The sequence below is a fragment of the Tympanuchus pallidicinctus genome, unplaced genomic scaffold, assembly GCF_026119805.1.
Source record: "Tympanuchus pallidicinctus isolate F22 unplaced genomic scaffold, pur_lepc_1.0 scaffold17, whole genome shotgun sequence".
Lineage (NCBI taxonomy): Eukaryota > Metazoa > Chordata > Aves > Galliformes > Phasianidae > Tympanuchus > Tympanuchus pallidicinctus.
Window position 1 is genome coordinate 19,454,358 of NW_026294690.1, and position 15,566 is coordinate 19,469,923.

General features: G+C 40.0%; 1 protein-coding gene and 1 long non-coding RNA gene across 5 annotated transcripts in view; one reads left to right on the plus strand and one right to left on the minus strand.

Annotated features, from left to right (window-relative positions):
- Positions 1-15,566, minus strand: part of FGD5 (FYVE, RhoGEF and PH domain containing 5) — an 89,847-nt gene continuing 74,281 nt past the window's right edge. For 2 of the 4 annotated variants that reach the window (XM_052678340.1, XM_052678341.1), the window contains exons 13-21: positions 13,892-13,975; positions 12,258-12,337; positions 8,180-8,276; positions 6,648-6,785; positions 6,155-6,257; positions 4,984-5,114; positions 3,856-3,984; positions 1,881-2,029; positions 1-1,302 (exon numbers count right to left, since the gene is read on the minus strand). In XM_052678340.1, the coding sequence (XP_052534300.1) occupies positions 1,266-1,302; positions 1,881-2,029; positions 3,856-3,984; positions 4,984-5,114; positions 6,155-6,257; positions 6,648-6,785; positions 8,180-8,276; positions 12,258-12,337; positions 13,892-13,975 (948 nt within the window). In that variant the 3' untranslated portion in view covers positions 1-1,265. Of the gene's footprint in view, positions 1,303-1,880; positions 2,030-3,855; positions 3,985-4,983; positions 5,115-6,154; positions 6,258-6,647; positions 6,786-8,179; positions 8,277-8,480; positions 10,782-10,804; positions 11,120-12,257; positions 12,338-13,891; positions 13,976-15,566 lie in introns of those variants that run through there. The other 2 variants (XM_052678344.1, XM_052678342.1) reach the window with 2 other exon arrangements.
- LOC128078305 (uncharacterized) lies at positions 5,070-8,274 on the plus strand. Its single transcript, XR_008205568.1, has 3 exons — positions 5,070-5,180; positions 7,402-7,460; positions 8,155-8,274. It is a non-coding gene; the product is annotated as an uncharacterized LOC128078305 (long non-coding RNA).

Sequence of the window (15,566 nt, forward strand, 5' to 3'; positions counted from 1 at the left end):
CAGGACACAGAATCATTTTATTGCAACGATTATAACGTCACTTCTCAACCTTCATTCAACAACAGCCAACAAACCAAACAAAAAAGAAAGGAACAGAAATCAAAACTTGGACATCTTCAGCTAGTGTAAATGCAGCACACATCTGAAGCCAAACTGGCTGGAACTCCAGCCCTGGCGGTGCAGCAAGATTCATTTAGCCAGAGGAGTTCCAAAGCACTTTTATCAGAGAGGATTCAGACAAGTGCATTTCACCCCACCAGCATATTGCAAATGATTCACTTTAAAAATGAATATGAATTAAAGTTTCGATGACATTTTTCATAACAACAGCAGAAACATCAGGAGGACTGATAATAGAGATAGAATATTTAAATAAATGATACAAATCTTAACACTGATAGGTAGATTAGTGTTAAATAAAAGTTGTCTGTGGGTTTATAATAAATTAAAATATCCTTTGGGTTTGAATCTGACACGGTATTCAGGGTGACATCAACGTCTGGACTGCAGAGCAACTATAGTGCATTTCAAAATACTGTGGCGATATGAAAGCAAACAGTTTAAAATAAGTTATACAGTGATTTGTGTCGAATTATAGATGGATAGTAGGTAATTATCCTGGATCACAGCTAGTGCAATGGTGGTAGACTGGGTAAATGGAGCATTTTGGTTCATTCCTTTTCTGCAGAAACAATTCAGCATGTGCATGGCATAATTTCATGCTGGCATTTGTTAATGGATGAATAATAAATCAGTCCACCAAACTCCATGGAAATACGAGAAGATTAAACTGTAGTCGAATGAAAATAATAAAGTGCTTTAAATGAGTATTTGTTGTTTACTACATTGTTTCAAATTCCATGGTAGACTCCAAAACCAACCCAGTGAAATACGACAGCGCTCTACAGTAAGTAAAAGTGACCCTGCTGCTTACTGTAGGCTATACTTCCATGGCTTTTTCTTTCCTTAATGTTAAATTTAGCTTACCATGGGATCATAGGAGAAGCTTACAGCACAGGCTGAGCTTGGACAGGCATAGAGGGTAACCACAAACATTCCCTATTTTAAAGGGTTTTTTTGGGGGTGGGAGGGAAGTAAGAGGAAGAGGAGGAAGGAAGCAGACAGCAATCTGGAAATAGTTCATATCCAGTGTTTGTAGCCAGTTTGCCTGAAATACACCGTTCAGTTTTGTAAGACATAAGAAGATTGCTTGGATTGTATAGAAATCTGAAAATTAGTGTTCTAAGTCTCTTGAGTGATAGCTGCTATAATATGGATGCTTCTTCCATGGCTTCAACCCACCTAAAAAGGGCAGGAAAGAAAGGGTGGTACATGTAAAATTATTTCTTTCAAAAATGCGTATTTTAAGAACATAAAGCCTGAAGAGGACTGTAGCTGTAGTTTTGTAATTAGAATATGAAATATGAAATGATTAATTATGTTTAAAAGAAACAAAACCTCCCATAAATACAAATTTTCTTCCCATGTGCCTTAAGGCACTAGCATTTTTATTACAAGTTTCATGATTATTTTATTATGTAGTAGAGTAGCAATAAATGCAAAATCTGAACAATTATTTGTTGACGACAAAACTAAGAAGTGGATAAATAGAATATAAATTGGGGAAGCTCCCATACAAAAATCATATTTGACTGGAAGACTATGATTCTTGAGGCTCAGCCTTCTTTCTACCTAAACAGAGGAGTGAAAAAAGGTAGACTTTCCATCACCAAGGGCAGTTGCATGCAATTGGGCTTAGCCAACACTCTGAAAGCCATTTGTTCTCCTCTGTTAGGGTAGGAATCTGAAGCAAAGGAGGAAAAACCTTACATAAGCTTTTGGACCTATATGCTCACTAGCACGGACATCTATTCCCTTACCTCTGTGCTGAACAGTTATCATCTGCTCGGAAGCTATAAAACAGAGTTTGCTTGTGATAGAGATGGAAAACTGTACCCACGCATCCTTCCTCTTTTTCTGGGGCAACAGTGAAACCCAACAAAGGCAAACTTTCTGTGGCGACTTTGTCCTGAAAGCGAGAAGAAGCGAACCAAAAATGAGAGAGAAGCCCATTTCAGTTTAAGGGCTCTTTCTGAAAAACAATCATATGCAAACACTGTCTGTGCTGCAAAAGTAGTAAAATGAATCTTCTGCTGAACCGGTGACTCTTAAACAGGAGCAGTGCCAGTACTGCACATGTTCATATAGCCTTCAACCTTAGCAGCACCTCTAAAAATCCAGTTACTCATGGCCATCCAAAAGGTCAAATTACCCATTACTTGAATGACTACTGTGACATCATGGTCCAGGAAGCAACCAATGAGCTTACTGGCAGTGTGGGAAAGTGCAGCAGCGCTCGTGAAAGCTTGAAATGGGGCTCAGTCTCAGGTGTGTTACTTCAAGCTATTTTTGTTTGCTGAATGCAAGTAGTAGTCTGCTTTGTACCTTCTAATTTCCTTTTATAGCACTAGCAACTTTGTTTTAAAAATCTGTGCATCAGATAGCATGCTCACTTTGAACAACACTGCTTCAAAATCTTGGGACTGGTTACACAGTTCAGCATTAACTTTCCCCCAGTATACAGCTGCGGTTTTTGTTTTGCCAAAATCTGCTTTATATAAGTTAAAGAAACAATAAGTAATAATCAAACTGAGTTTCAGCTTCACTGAAAGCTGCAACTGTAGTCACTGTAATGTTTTTATATGTGTATGTTGCTTTTGCTTCTGCTCTTAGAAGCTCAGTTGTAAGCTGGGAATAAGAAGTGTAACTTGCCATCCGTCACTCTTTCCCTATCACCAAACAAAAAGTGATCGCTTCTAAGATTAGGGCAGATAAGTGTACTGAACACAAAACTGGATGCTAACAGTTGGAATTGCTGAGAGGCTGCAGGACCTTGGAAAAAAGTCAAGTTCAAGATTATGTAGCCTAAGAGGAAACAAATCAGGTAGAAAAACTAAGGAGGTAACAAACTATACATCACACTACTGAAGAAAGCTGTTGAGTTTTCAATGATGGCCAGACCATGAACACTTATGTGTCTCAATCTCCTCATCTTTTTCAGAGGGCTAATTAATGATGCTTCATTCCTCACACTGAATTTAAGTGATTGATATTTTCAAAGTGTTCTGAACACTTAAAATATTAAATATTGCTGTTACTACAGTTCTAGCATTCTGTATCCAGCAAAATCATTTTTTATGCTTCTGCTTACAAAATCTGTCATTTACAACCACACCTTGTACTGTATTTCCTTCAAGCTTACTGGCACTGCAGCTACTCAATTGGAGAAGAAATAAAATTGAGAAAAGGGACTGGGATGAGAAAAAAATACATTAGAAGTCTGCTGCAAAGCCAGCCTCCACAGCTATGAAGAGGAATTTACAGGTCAATACAGAAAGCAGTATTCTCATCTCCACAGACTATCCTATCTTTTCCTGTTGATACTAGTAGGATAAGTATATCTTATTTACACATACAAGACTCTTCCCTCCAGCAGAAATAGATTATAGCACCACCCTACATCTACAAAAAAAAATATCTGGCAATTGCCTTGAAGTCTTTGTATGCAAATACCTAGGCTCAGGCTGACAATATATATCAACATGAACAGCAAAAAAAATAAAATCAAATTATGAAGGGGAGTTTGTAAAAAGGTTGCCGAGATCCACCCAGGGATGCGGCTGAGCCCTTCAGCTAAAAGTAACTGCGTAGGGGCCCAGTCCATTAGAACCAGATCTCAGAGGCAGCTGGCTGTGAGAGCCGCCACTTACACCTTTCACATTTACTTCTGTTGACTGCAGAGCATAAATGATAAAATTCAGTCAGGAAAATATTTTAAGTTAGATTGCACAGTACCTCATTTGCGACGTAGGTATAGAGGACTTTGCCTTTGATAACAAACCAGCGTTTCTTCCAGTGTCTTTTGCCTCTCTTACATCTGGCGAGGTAACCACTGATGGTAGCTCCCTCTCCTGAGGCTGTCACCTGAAGGAGAGTGGGAGAAATTGGGATTTATGACAGCAGAGGCCTTTTCCTTCCTGATATGAATGTTTACATGGATAGAGTAATATCATGCTTATGTTATTTCTGTTCTTTTTTTTTTCCCCACTGTTTGAAGATGTTAAACATCGTTCCTGGTAACACGTGGAAAACATACAATTGCCTTGTTACTGAGAACAAGTTTACAGTTATATTCTGAGAAAGTGAACTCGTCCCTCCTGCCAGCTCTTTCTGTTGGGTGAGGTAGTATAGGAAAAAAATGATGCTTCCAGTAAGGGAGGACCAGTCCTTTGTCTGAACACCTTTAAGATGTGGTTATGTTTTGGACTTTGCAATATTTTTATATTAACTTATGTTAATAACTTGATTATTTCTCTAATGAAATCAAGTCATAATATTTCTGAGGAAAGTTATCCCTCTCACAGACCTATTTTGAGAATTAGAAAAAAATTCCAGAGATTCAAATCTAGCCTTTCTGACAAGATAGAAGACTGAGCAGTATCACACAACAGTGCTCTGTAGCAGAATAAAAGCATTCCAGGTCCTGGCTAAAGCTAGTGAAAAAAAGTTACAGATTAATACTATTGTGTGACATAAGGGTCTCATCAATTTCATAAAGAGTAACCAGTCAATGGCAAATCATGCTCTGTTGGTACTTGCGAAGGCTGTGACCTGCCTCCTTGTACCAGCTGATACCAGGAGGTGGTCTCAGTTTTCTGGAGACGGTACAGGTTGATGAGGAAACGCACACTGCTGTAATTTGGGTTTCTTAGTGGGCTGAAGAAGTTTCTGTGCTGTCTCCAGAGCTCAGAGTACTTTATGTTTGAAACATTAGTGTGAAAAACAGAAAAAAATAATTGCATGCTGATGACTAGAGCATGGTATAAGCCCACTGCTTGCAGAACAAATTATAAACATAGCTGCTGAAATCTCAGCATGTAGTTCTCAGCAGTTTCTTGCCTTTCTTAGCCACCTTGGTCCTACCTCTGTAAGAGCTGACGGGATCTTTTTCTGTTTCTTGAAAGATGAGTAATGGATATTGTGGAAGACGGAAGAGAAGGCACTGCTTGAACACCTGGATGAAGTTGGAGGAAAGCTCATACTTAGTGGCCGCTCTGGAAGATAAAGAAAATCCAGAAGGGAAGGGAGAAATGGATGAATTGCTCTATGTCATACAAGGGGTAAGAGATACACGCTCACACAAACAACCAGCTCCTCTGTAGCAGGTTTTTATTTCAGCTTTCCCTTCAAATTACTCTGTTAAGTTTGGTTGGCTGGCTGGATTTCATAGCATCCTCAAGTACTGGTAATAACCTACAGCTACTTGAAAGCAGTCTGAAAGAAAATGTGGCAATGCAAGAATACAGCTTGTCCAGGTCCCTTTGGATGGCATCCCTTCCTTCCACTGTATTTACTGCACTGCTTAGCATGGTGTCATCAGTAAACTTGCTGAGAGTGCACTCAGTCACACTGTCGCAGTCACACTGATAAGATGTTGAAGAGCGCCAGTCCCAAGACAGACCCTTGGGGGACAACACTTGTCCCTGGCCTCCACCTGGATATAGAGCCATTTCCCACAGTTATATATACAAATCCCTCACCTTCCTCCTCCCCCCAATTTATCTTCAATTTGAATGTGTATTTAAATTAGAACATGGACTCATATAGTAATATAGAGAGTTCTAGTTAGGCAGTAGCTCTACTGTCAGGAATTTCTGCTTCCATCTGTTTCCAGATTAACTTTCTATGTAGAAAAGCTCTTAGTAGCTCTGCACTTTATCTCAGCATTCCTTGTTGTAAAAGCAACAAGGATAAGGACAGAATGAGGTACAGTAAAGCCACTGTTTTCCTTTAATGGATAATTCACTAGAAATTACAGGGAACAGCTATCAGCTCTAATGTTTACATCTCACACTTCTTGCCGTTAGACTGGCTTATCAAAAGGCCAGGGAAACCCTCAGAGAACTTAGCTTGCTAAAACAATTTTAGCTGCCTTACAGTCTGGGACTTTTGGGACCTCAATACACATGAATTGTGGTAGAAATGAGAAATCCTCTGTCACAAAGGTTAACATAGCAGGCAGGTCCTAAAAGCATCTCCATTATACAAATAGACAGTATATTTGTCAATTTTGCCAAGAATGGAGGAACTTTACCTCTTTTCTTCAATTCCATGTAGCAGCTGTCACAGACTTTGGCTGCTTGATCTCTGAGGTACTTCATAGGGTACTTGTTTCTTGAACAGTTTCGACATACAATCTGCTCCAGAAAGGAGATTTGCATGTAAATATAATTTTAATTGATATGTATGCACATATAAAACAAATCCTCTGAGTTGTTTAGGAGAGAAGGATGGATAGTGGAGCAGATAATTTTGCTACATCTCTGTCAGTCAGGGTAAATTTACTGGTTGAACTATAATTACTGTAAATTTACACTGATCTAAGGCGACCAGAATCCCACACAGATTTTAGTTGCACACTAGTCATGAGAAACCTAACTACCTAACAGAGCAGTGCATTAACAGGTTCTGTGGAAAGTCAAATTCTGGTCTTGATATTGCAAAAAACTTGCAGAAATTAGAGCGGTGGCAGCCACCATCTTAGTAGTGTGAATAAAGCCTCCCTGAGGAGCTTGTGCAGCTCTTACCTTCCCACAGGCGTGGCAATGATGTCGCCTCAAAGTGAGGGTGAAGTCACAGCCACAGTTCATGCACATCATAACATGGGATACAGGTACCAAAGTAGGAGGCCTCTCACCCAAGGGTATTCCAAGCCTTTCCCGTAACTTAAAATCAAAGAAGGACAAATCAAGAAGTATTTACACTCCTAAAGTACACCCGTTCAATCCTCCTAATACTGCAGTTCTGTCATTACAGTTCACCTGCCAGAATACCCAGTTTTTCGAAGATATAGGTGCAGTGATACACAGATTCTAAGTGCTTCAGCACTGAAAGTCTATGCCCATCAATATATGGTGCTGTGAAAGGTAGTCGAAACAGATAACAATGGATATAGATCCGTTATTGATCAGTCACTGACAACCTTCCACATGAAGCAAGGACTTTATTCATTGCATATGCAAATTGCAGACAAGGTCATGAGTTAAAGTCATCTTTTTCTTGGCAGTTTCTGAAATACTAACCCTAAAAAACTCCAGCTCCATAGTTTTCAGCAGGAAAGAAGCCTAGTTCATTATTTCATTACACCTGGGGCAGTTTTAAGAATGCAGAAGTGAAAGTACCAAAAAATCAGTATAAGCTTGTTTATTTTCCAGTGCAAAACATGATGCACACAAAAAGGAATTTATCCCCACAGAATCCAAACATAATCCGTGCTTTCCATGGTAGATCTGGATATATGGAACAACTATAGTAAATGTACTTATTATTCCTGTTTCTTAGAATTCACAAGGCTGCAGTTGTGCATGTACCTGCCTGTTATCCAAGCCTATGGAGCCATGGTCAGTATGAAACTGATCCCCGTTTTCTCTCTGTATATATATGCGTGTGTGTGGATGTATATAAAACAAATGATGCACAATGCAATTGCTGACCACCTGCTGAACAATGCCCAGCTAGTTCCCAAGCAATGACTCTCTTCTCCCCAGCAAACACCCACAGCTTTATAGCTATTTCACAGTGTCATATAGTATGGTTGGTTTAGGTCAGCTGTCCCTGTTCTGTCCTCTCCCAGCTTCTTGTGCACCCCCAGTTCCCTCTGACAGTACAGTGGGGGAAGCTGAAATGTCCTTGGCTGTGTGCAGCACATCTCAGCAACAACTAAAATAGGCTCGTTTTTCTTTAAAAGCCAAAATGTAGCATTATTCCAGCTAATATGAAGAAAATCCACTCCATTCCAGTTAAAACCAGGATAAGAATTTGTATCTATTTTTAGACCAGTAAAGATGGTTACTGTTTGGGAACAAATTTTGCTAGTCTTCCTCCAGGTGAACTTGTATTTAAGCAAAGACCACAGAATGCAGACTGCGATTAACATTTCAGAGGTGGTCTCTAAAGCCATGCACTGTAAATAAGATTTGTCATTTAGGCTTGCATTCTGATCTTACTGGAATTACTAAGGATATCTTGCCCAAGAAACTCTGCATTTTAGCATTTTCTAACTTCTTTCCTTCCTATTTCTCTTTCCCCTTCAAGCATGAAAGATTCAGCTTCCTCTTACCTCCACGTTGCTGTGGAAAGTGGAAGTATTGTGAGCTTTGTAGTCCGGGATGTGTCTGCTGATACAGCTGTACCAGTCATCCCTTTCCAAGCAAGAGCTGTGGAATGAAATACAGTAAAGCAGTTAATACCATGTATATCCGGGACCAAAACAAGCAGTTTTTGGATCAGAGGAGAAAAGCTTCACTTTCTGAACTTTTATTTTTACTCGCTAATGCACTGAATCAGTAATTTCAATGCCAAGAACAAAACTGACTTGCCCTTTTTCTGGATGATTAGTGTACCTCTATAGTTATTACTGTGACTGAGAAGGCACTACATTCTCTCTCTTTTTTTTTTTTCCTCCAAAGTAGTCTCTGACTTTGCTATGAACTGCTCAATCCTAGATAACATCAGAGACAAAAGCGTTTCTTCTTTTGTGTTCATCCTAGTTATTATGTTCTGTAGTGCACATAGTATGAGATGCTTAGATGATCTGCATGTTACGAAATAAGAAATCTATCACTCATGGTAAAGTTGTGAATGCTTTCGTTTTTCTCTAGCTCAATCACAGACAAGCTCCATGCTCCTGGCAGGACACCAAGACAGACTTATAGGTCATTTCCAACCTTGTGATTCTTGTGACAGCAATTTGGAAAGCAAATCCTGCATTCCCCTGCGTTGCAGATATGCAGGGAGACTAGCAGTTCTCCAATCTGGCCTCAAGCTGCCCCCTTTGCACTAGATGCAATAGTGAAGCACCCTGCTTCTCTACTAGTCCAGCCATCCTAGAAAAGCAGCAAGGCCCTTAATGCCTTTTACTTATGAAATGCATTTGCTCTTTTAGAACCATTAACCATGCTGCACGTCTTAGATGGATGTTAGATGGTTTTTATGCCGTGACTTCAAACCGTGCATACTGTTTGTTTGAAAACTGTGCACAGCTCTGGCTGTTGCTAGCATCAATCAGTGGAACAGATGTATCTCAGTGTGTTCTCATCTCTGAGCTACACCAGCCACTTTCATGAAAGCTACCTACTACAGTTGCTTTTAAAAATTAGTAGTGGCATCACTGCCAATTGCTGTTCAGCTGTAGCTTCGACACACTATGCTCAGTAAGGCCACTGAACAAGATATCTAGGAATAATTTGTCTTTTGTGATCTTAAAAAAATTTAAAAAAACGAGAGCTAGGAAATGCTAGATTTGATCAGTGATCCTTGACTTGGCATTCGTCTGCACTCTGAGCATAAAGCTTCTGTAAAATTCAACAGGCTTGTTGCAAAGCAATTCCCAAAAAGTAAATCATATTTGCTAACCTCTGCACGCCAAGGGCCTATGATACAGGAGATAATCTCTGACAAGAGTCGCACTGCTAGTCAGTCCTTATTACTATCAGAAGTCTAATCAAATTAGGCTTTTTAGAAAATCTCAAGGAGATACCTGTATTTTCAAGATGAAACGCATTCAAAGCCTGCAGAACACTAACAGAGGAAGTCCTGCTTCAACCTCTATCATTCTTGGAAATTCTTTGAGAATTCCTAATTCTTGCAAATTAAGACCTGATTTGAAAAACAAAATAAGTCCCTTCCAGTGCAAAACAAATAAATAAACAGAAATCCTACAGTAACGTAAATTAAATGCTCTTTGGTGAAGAGATGAAGATAGACAAGAGGGAAATCTGGTAGTAAAAGCCTGTTATCTAATGCATACCTTCAACCTCTCCTCTGTTCCACTAAACACCTTCAGTCAGTAATTACAGATTATTAACCTAATAAATGTGGGAACAACATCGATCTGCTGATGAGAAAGATAAATTAAGTCACTGGACAGCAGCCTCTCAATTAGCTATTTCACTGGTCATGAGAAAGCTCAGATAAATGTATGCTGAACTTCCGAGGCTCAGAGAACCTCTGACTTTGATTCACCATTGCTACATTTCAGCCTGAGCGTGACTGCCCTTTTGTGCTACACTGCGGGTTACCCCTGTGCTGCCTCACACCCTCTTCCTCAGGCCAATAGAGGGTCACACTGTCACTGCACTCTCCTGTCCAGCAGGGGGCAGCCAGAGAATACAAAAAACTGAACTGGGATGGGATTTTGTCACTGTCGCTCCATATTATTCCCCTAGGGAGGAGATACCGACTGCTTTCTCCCAGTGCTCTGGTGTTTCATAATGGCACTAGACGGTTACCCCTATGTCCAAGCATATTTTGACATGCAAACAACAGTGCAACAACGGTATCAGCTTTCTCCATAAAGGCTCTGTAATCAGATCTATTGTCAGCTTAATGCAAGGTAAGAACATAGCTTTTCAATGGGAGACAAAGGCTTTGCAGTGCTGCCTTCTCATATACTTATGCCAACTTTTGAGCTTTGGTCAAAGTTTTACGGCCTTTGTACAGTGCACATTCACCTTGTTTTCTGCAAGTGTAAAAGCACAGCCACTTGGGTTGTGATTGTCAACAACTGGCCTTCTGTCAACAACAGGTCAGGAGCACTGCTGTGCAAACAATAGAAGATGCAGCCTGCAGGGATGCCTGAAGTCTTCTAGTACTTTTCTGTCTTCGGTGAGTACAGCACTGTGGTTAGGATAGCATGCTGTCCCACTGGCGTCTCATCAGCTCTGTCAGCCAGCACAGAAAGGGAGAGGAGAAAATACCTGTTTGCTCCTAGGGCAGATTGGTCAGAGAACGAGCAGCACAAGGAAAATAAAGGATCTCTATCCCAGTGTTCTGGTAAGAGTCAATTTCAATTCAGCTGTTATCAGAAGGGTGACCTCAGTCTTCAGCCCTGATTCTATTTACTACCAAAGAAATATAGCTTCTGATGGTCACACACGTTTAGTTTGAGCTAACTAAGCAGACTTGACATGAGCGCAAAAGCAGAGCATCCCAGGTGTCTTCTACAGATGCCAACTTCAGTTGCCCAGGATAGAGGGCACATGTAGCAGCTACTTTCCCTCTACAACAAAGAAACACTTTCCACTTTTGTAATTGTCAGCAGGTAATTCAGAAGTACTGTGTGCATATTTTGAAGGCTGTGATAAGTATGCAGATCTAAGGAAATCTCAGATACTTTCTCATTTGCTGGTTGTAAGAGGAACCAGATAAAAAGGCTTTGACAGGTATCAGAGCACTGCCCACAGATTGCAAATGTTCCTAGGAAAATAAGAGCTTCAAATTCTGATTGAGTAAGAGAGTGCCCTCCCTGTCTGCTTACTGCACTGTGTAGTTAAGGGAAGCCTGCTGCTTCCAGCCATGCTGTTGTTAGAGACTTACCGTGTAAAACTACTTAAAGCTTTGAAGACTTTTTTTATTTAAAGAATTTTAATACCATTGCTACCAGGATATGTCTTCTACAGTAATCTACATCTGAAAATCAATCCATCCACCTTTCTGCTGTAGATCTAGGTAAATTTCCGAGATAGTTGTGGACTAGAAGCATGAAAAAAATACAGTACACTGCTATCCTTTGGTCAAACACTGACCTATAATCTCTTTCTGCCATTAGTTTATAATCCCAGAGTAGGGATGCTGACTCCCAGTTGCAGTTAGTACTAACACTACACAAATACAATAGTGAAGATCTTTTTAATAGAAAGTCCCATGAGGTTGCCAGTCAAGTTTAATTTTGGCTTTGTTATTTAAGCACTACTAAGTGCTTTTATATCTACTGCACAATATTACTTTCTATTTTCTCTCACAATTTTGTAATACTAGTGGTATGAGCTAAAAAGTGTAATTGTGAAAGACAGATGTAACATACTCCTGGAGCTACAAGAAAAGAATGTGAAAGATCAATTGAAAGAATTCAGTTTTCTTAAAAAGAGATTTTCTTCTTTCCTCTCTCTTGCAAATGTTGTCAGGAGCTGAGTTCTAATCTTCACTTGTTAAATGAACTGAATTAGTTACAGTTTATGAGCTTTGCATTTATAATGATATCATACCTGTGTAATGAAGCACTCGACACTATCACAATAGCACAGTCCAAAACCAAGTTTAAAAAGAATTGAACACTTGTCAAGAATACGATATTGGTTAGACTGATCTGGAGATCTAGCTAGAATGTAGCTTCTGCTGTGGCAGTTTGGAGACAGTACCTTGCTGACAGTGTCAGGCAATATTCATCACATTCAATCTTCAGGACATTTGGGGCTTTTTCTGTCACTGGGCGGCTCACCTAGAAACAAATATCATGAACATAAGGGTGCACATGAATTACCCTGTACAAGTCTGTATGCAAAGCGATCTCTGATGTCCAAGCTCTCTGTTTCATTATTTAAATGCAAGGAGGTGGCTGGTAGGGTTTTCTGCCAATTCTATTGCTAATTTAACAAAGAATGTCCTCTGTTTCGATATTACGCCAGTTCTAAAGGGAAAACAAAGATTTAATCCAACTACAGAGGTACTGATAAACTCTCAGTCAGAGTTTGATTTTCATACGAGAAGCTCAGGAGATATTTAGTCTGACAAATGTCAGAGCATGCCAGGTAGAATCCTTCTGTAAAGGACGGAAATAATTTTCTTCTGGACATGTAGACTATACGCCATGAAGTGCTTCAGATCAGTGAATGCCTGTCTGCAGCCAGGTTCTTTAAGAGCCAAAAATACCCAAGATTCAGCTCAGCTGAAACCTTTTCCTGCCATGTACCGTACCAGTTGTCTACTAATAGCAAAAGCTACTTAGAGGAAACACAGCTTCATGGTAATCATGTGATATTATTAACAAGCATCTATTATACCAATCACTCTGTATTTCAAATGTACTACAGTAAGTATCTGTTACACAGCTCCTTTCTACTTAGAAGTGGAGCACTTTGGTGATTCTTACTCAGCAAGGAACCTAGAGTTATTTTCAGACTACGAGGTCTTTGGGATGATCAGCCGTCCATCTTTTCAGAAAACCCCAACGCAGTTTGTGTCATTTTACTGAAATTAATTATTAGTAACTCTTGTCTTGCATGGTTTCTTCAGCCCCAACCTCCTAACTTGCCACTTCAACTCTTTTTTTTGTATTTCTTAGAAATACAACTTGGCACATTGGCTACAGAACAGTTATGAAAGTTCTTGGAGGGAGGTATAAGATGGCCAGCCAGGTCAGAAGTAAAGACCATTCCTGCCCAATATTTCTTGTTACACATGAACTAATGTCAATGGATGCTTAGGGAAAGACTGTAAGAACGGGGCAATTGTATCCAGTTTCTGCAACCTGTAGTTATGGAAGTTACTGAACAAGAGATTATATCTGCTTAATTGCATCTACTATCACCCAATACACCATTTCCCTATGAAGTTTTAGAATCCATTAACATTTTTCATTTAAAAAGTCAATGGACATGTAGAAAACAGGCAAATGAAAGCTTATGTAAATTGTGAGTGGCAAATGTTTAAGGTTGGTTGGCAACCTGGGGCCATGCTGAACGTGCTGTAGGGTACAACTATGCATTGGCTAGAGACAGAAAAAGTCTTTTTCTGTTTCAGATTTCATGATCTGATAATCTGATAAATCTGATTTTGACTTGCATTAATTACCAGCCTGAATAAGACTGTCATACAAAGTCACAACCTTACAGATAATCTTTTATATTATTACTTCCTACTATGTTTTTCCTTCTGACTCCTGGTCCACCCCCTCTATCTCCTTGGCATCAGCTGGAAATAAGACAAACCAGAAAAGCACTGAGTGCCCAGTGTACAATTTTAATTTCAGCCTATGATACAGATAAAGCATTACCTTCATGTCTGACACAACCAGCGTGTTTTTCAGTTGGTATTTTCCATCCTTCTGGGGATACGTGTACAGCAGAACATCGTTCATCTGCATAAAGAGAAAGACAAAAACAATCATTTGCAACACAATCTGCAAGTCTGACCATTGCTCCAGGGGGGATTCTAGAACAAGCAGTAACTTAAACTGCTAGGACTGTTACTAAAGACGGGTCCAAGTTACACAGCTTAGATGAAGACCTACATTTCCAAAGAGCTCTGTGAAATCCAGATTCAGGATTTTGATTCCTTCCCATTTCTGACTTTTGCTAGCAGCTAAGCAAGTAGATAATCATCTCCTTTTCATTCAGCTTTGGTTAAATAGCTGCTTGTGTTAAGGGCAGTGCTGTGTCCAAGTCAGGAATGCAGGTTATGCATTTATTACATGGCAATACCAACTAACTGCCCAGGATTCTGCAGCTCTGACTCTCTTAGTCCTGTAACAGTAAAGTTGCATCAAGGCCAGAAGTAGAGCTGGGTTTCGTAGACTTCTGTTTTCTGGGCAAAAAGGAATTGGAAGTACAGTGTCAAGGTTTCTAAGAATGATTTAGGGATGAATGGTTTGGATGAGAGGAGTAACTGGCTTTCCTTGCTAGCAGAATTCACCTAAATATGACAGCATCAAGTCTGCAGGCTGCAGCAGAGACAAGTTTATCTGTGCTATGCTGAACAGCTGGCACCCACAGTGCACTCCCTGCCAAAAAGCTCCCACCATATGCTTGGGTTTTTTTGAATGTTTTTGAAAGATAGTTCACTATGAACCCTATGTTGTCCAATTCAAGTGAGTGTTAAACATCTTCTGAGTGTCAGCAGAGCAGCCTGAATGTGCGCTGCAGCTACATTTTCCAGGCTGTGACTCAGAAACTTCCTATGCTCCAGTCCTGCTGGCTAGAGCATTAAACAATCTCTCATTTGATAGCAGCTTCCCACACCCCACTTGCAACACAAGCAGCCTTTGTAGAGAAATTCTTGGAAGGGTGAGATAAGAGACAATGTACGAGTCGCAAAGTTCTATGATTGTGGGGCAGTCAGGGGGCCTGCCAGCATCAGCAGCCCCATAGTGAACTGCAAAGAGGCCCCAACGTCCCTGTAAACAGACTGGACTCAGGAAACAGGCGTCCAGCAAACCTCACCAAACATCCTGCCAGGAAGCACCACATTCAACAATATCATCAGCCTGCCCAAAACCACCAGCTCAAGAAAACTTGTGATACACATCGTGTGCGCACTCAAAAATGCACACCCCAAAAATGCGTGAATGCATGTGTTACAAATTTGTGTCCATATGAGCTGTGCACAGATGGCTCTCTCTTTAGGGGCATATATTCAGAGCACATGTGTGCACACCATCAAAACACAGGCTGAAGGAAGAGGCCAAATACAATTTTGGTACATACCTAATTCTTCAGGCATGTACTAACTACAACTTCAGTTTGATGAGCTCATCTCCCAGGATATGCAGGGGTTTATCTTTCAATGCATACTCTTCTGCTGATATTTTCTTCATGTTAACTATAGTCAGTGTAAGTTCAATACAAAGAACTTTGAAAAGAGTGCTCATATAACACTATTTTGAGTAGCTAAGTTAAAAAATTACATGCAGAACTAAGCTAAATTATACTTGTACATACTCATGTCTAATA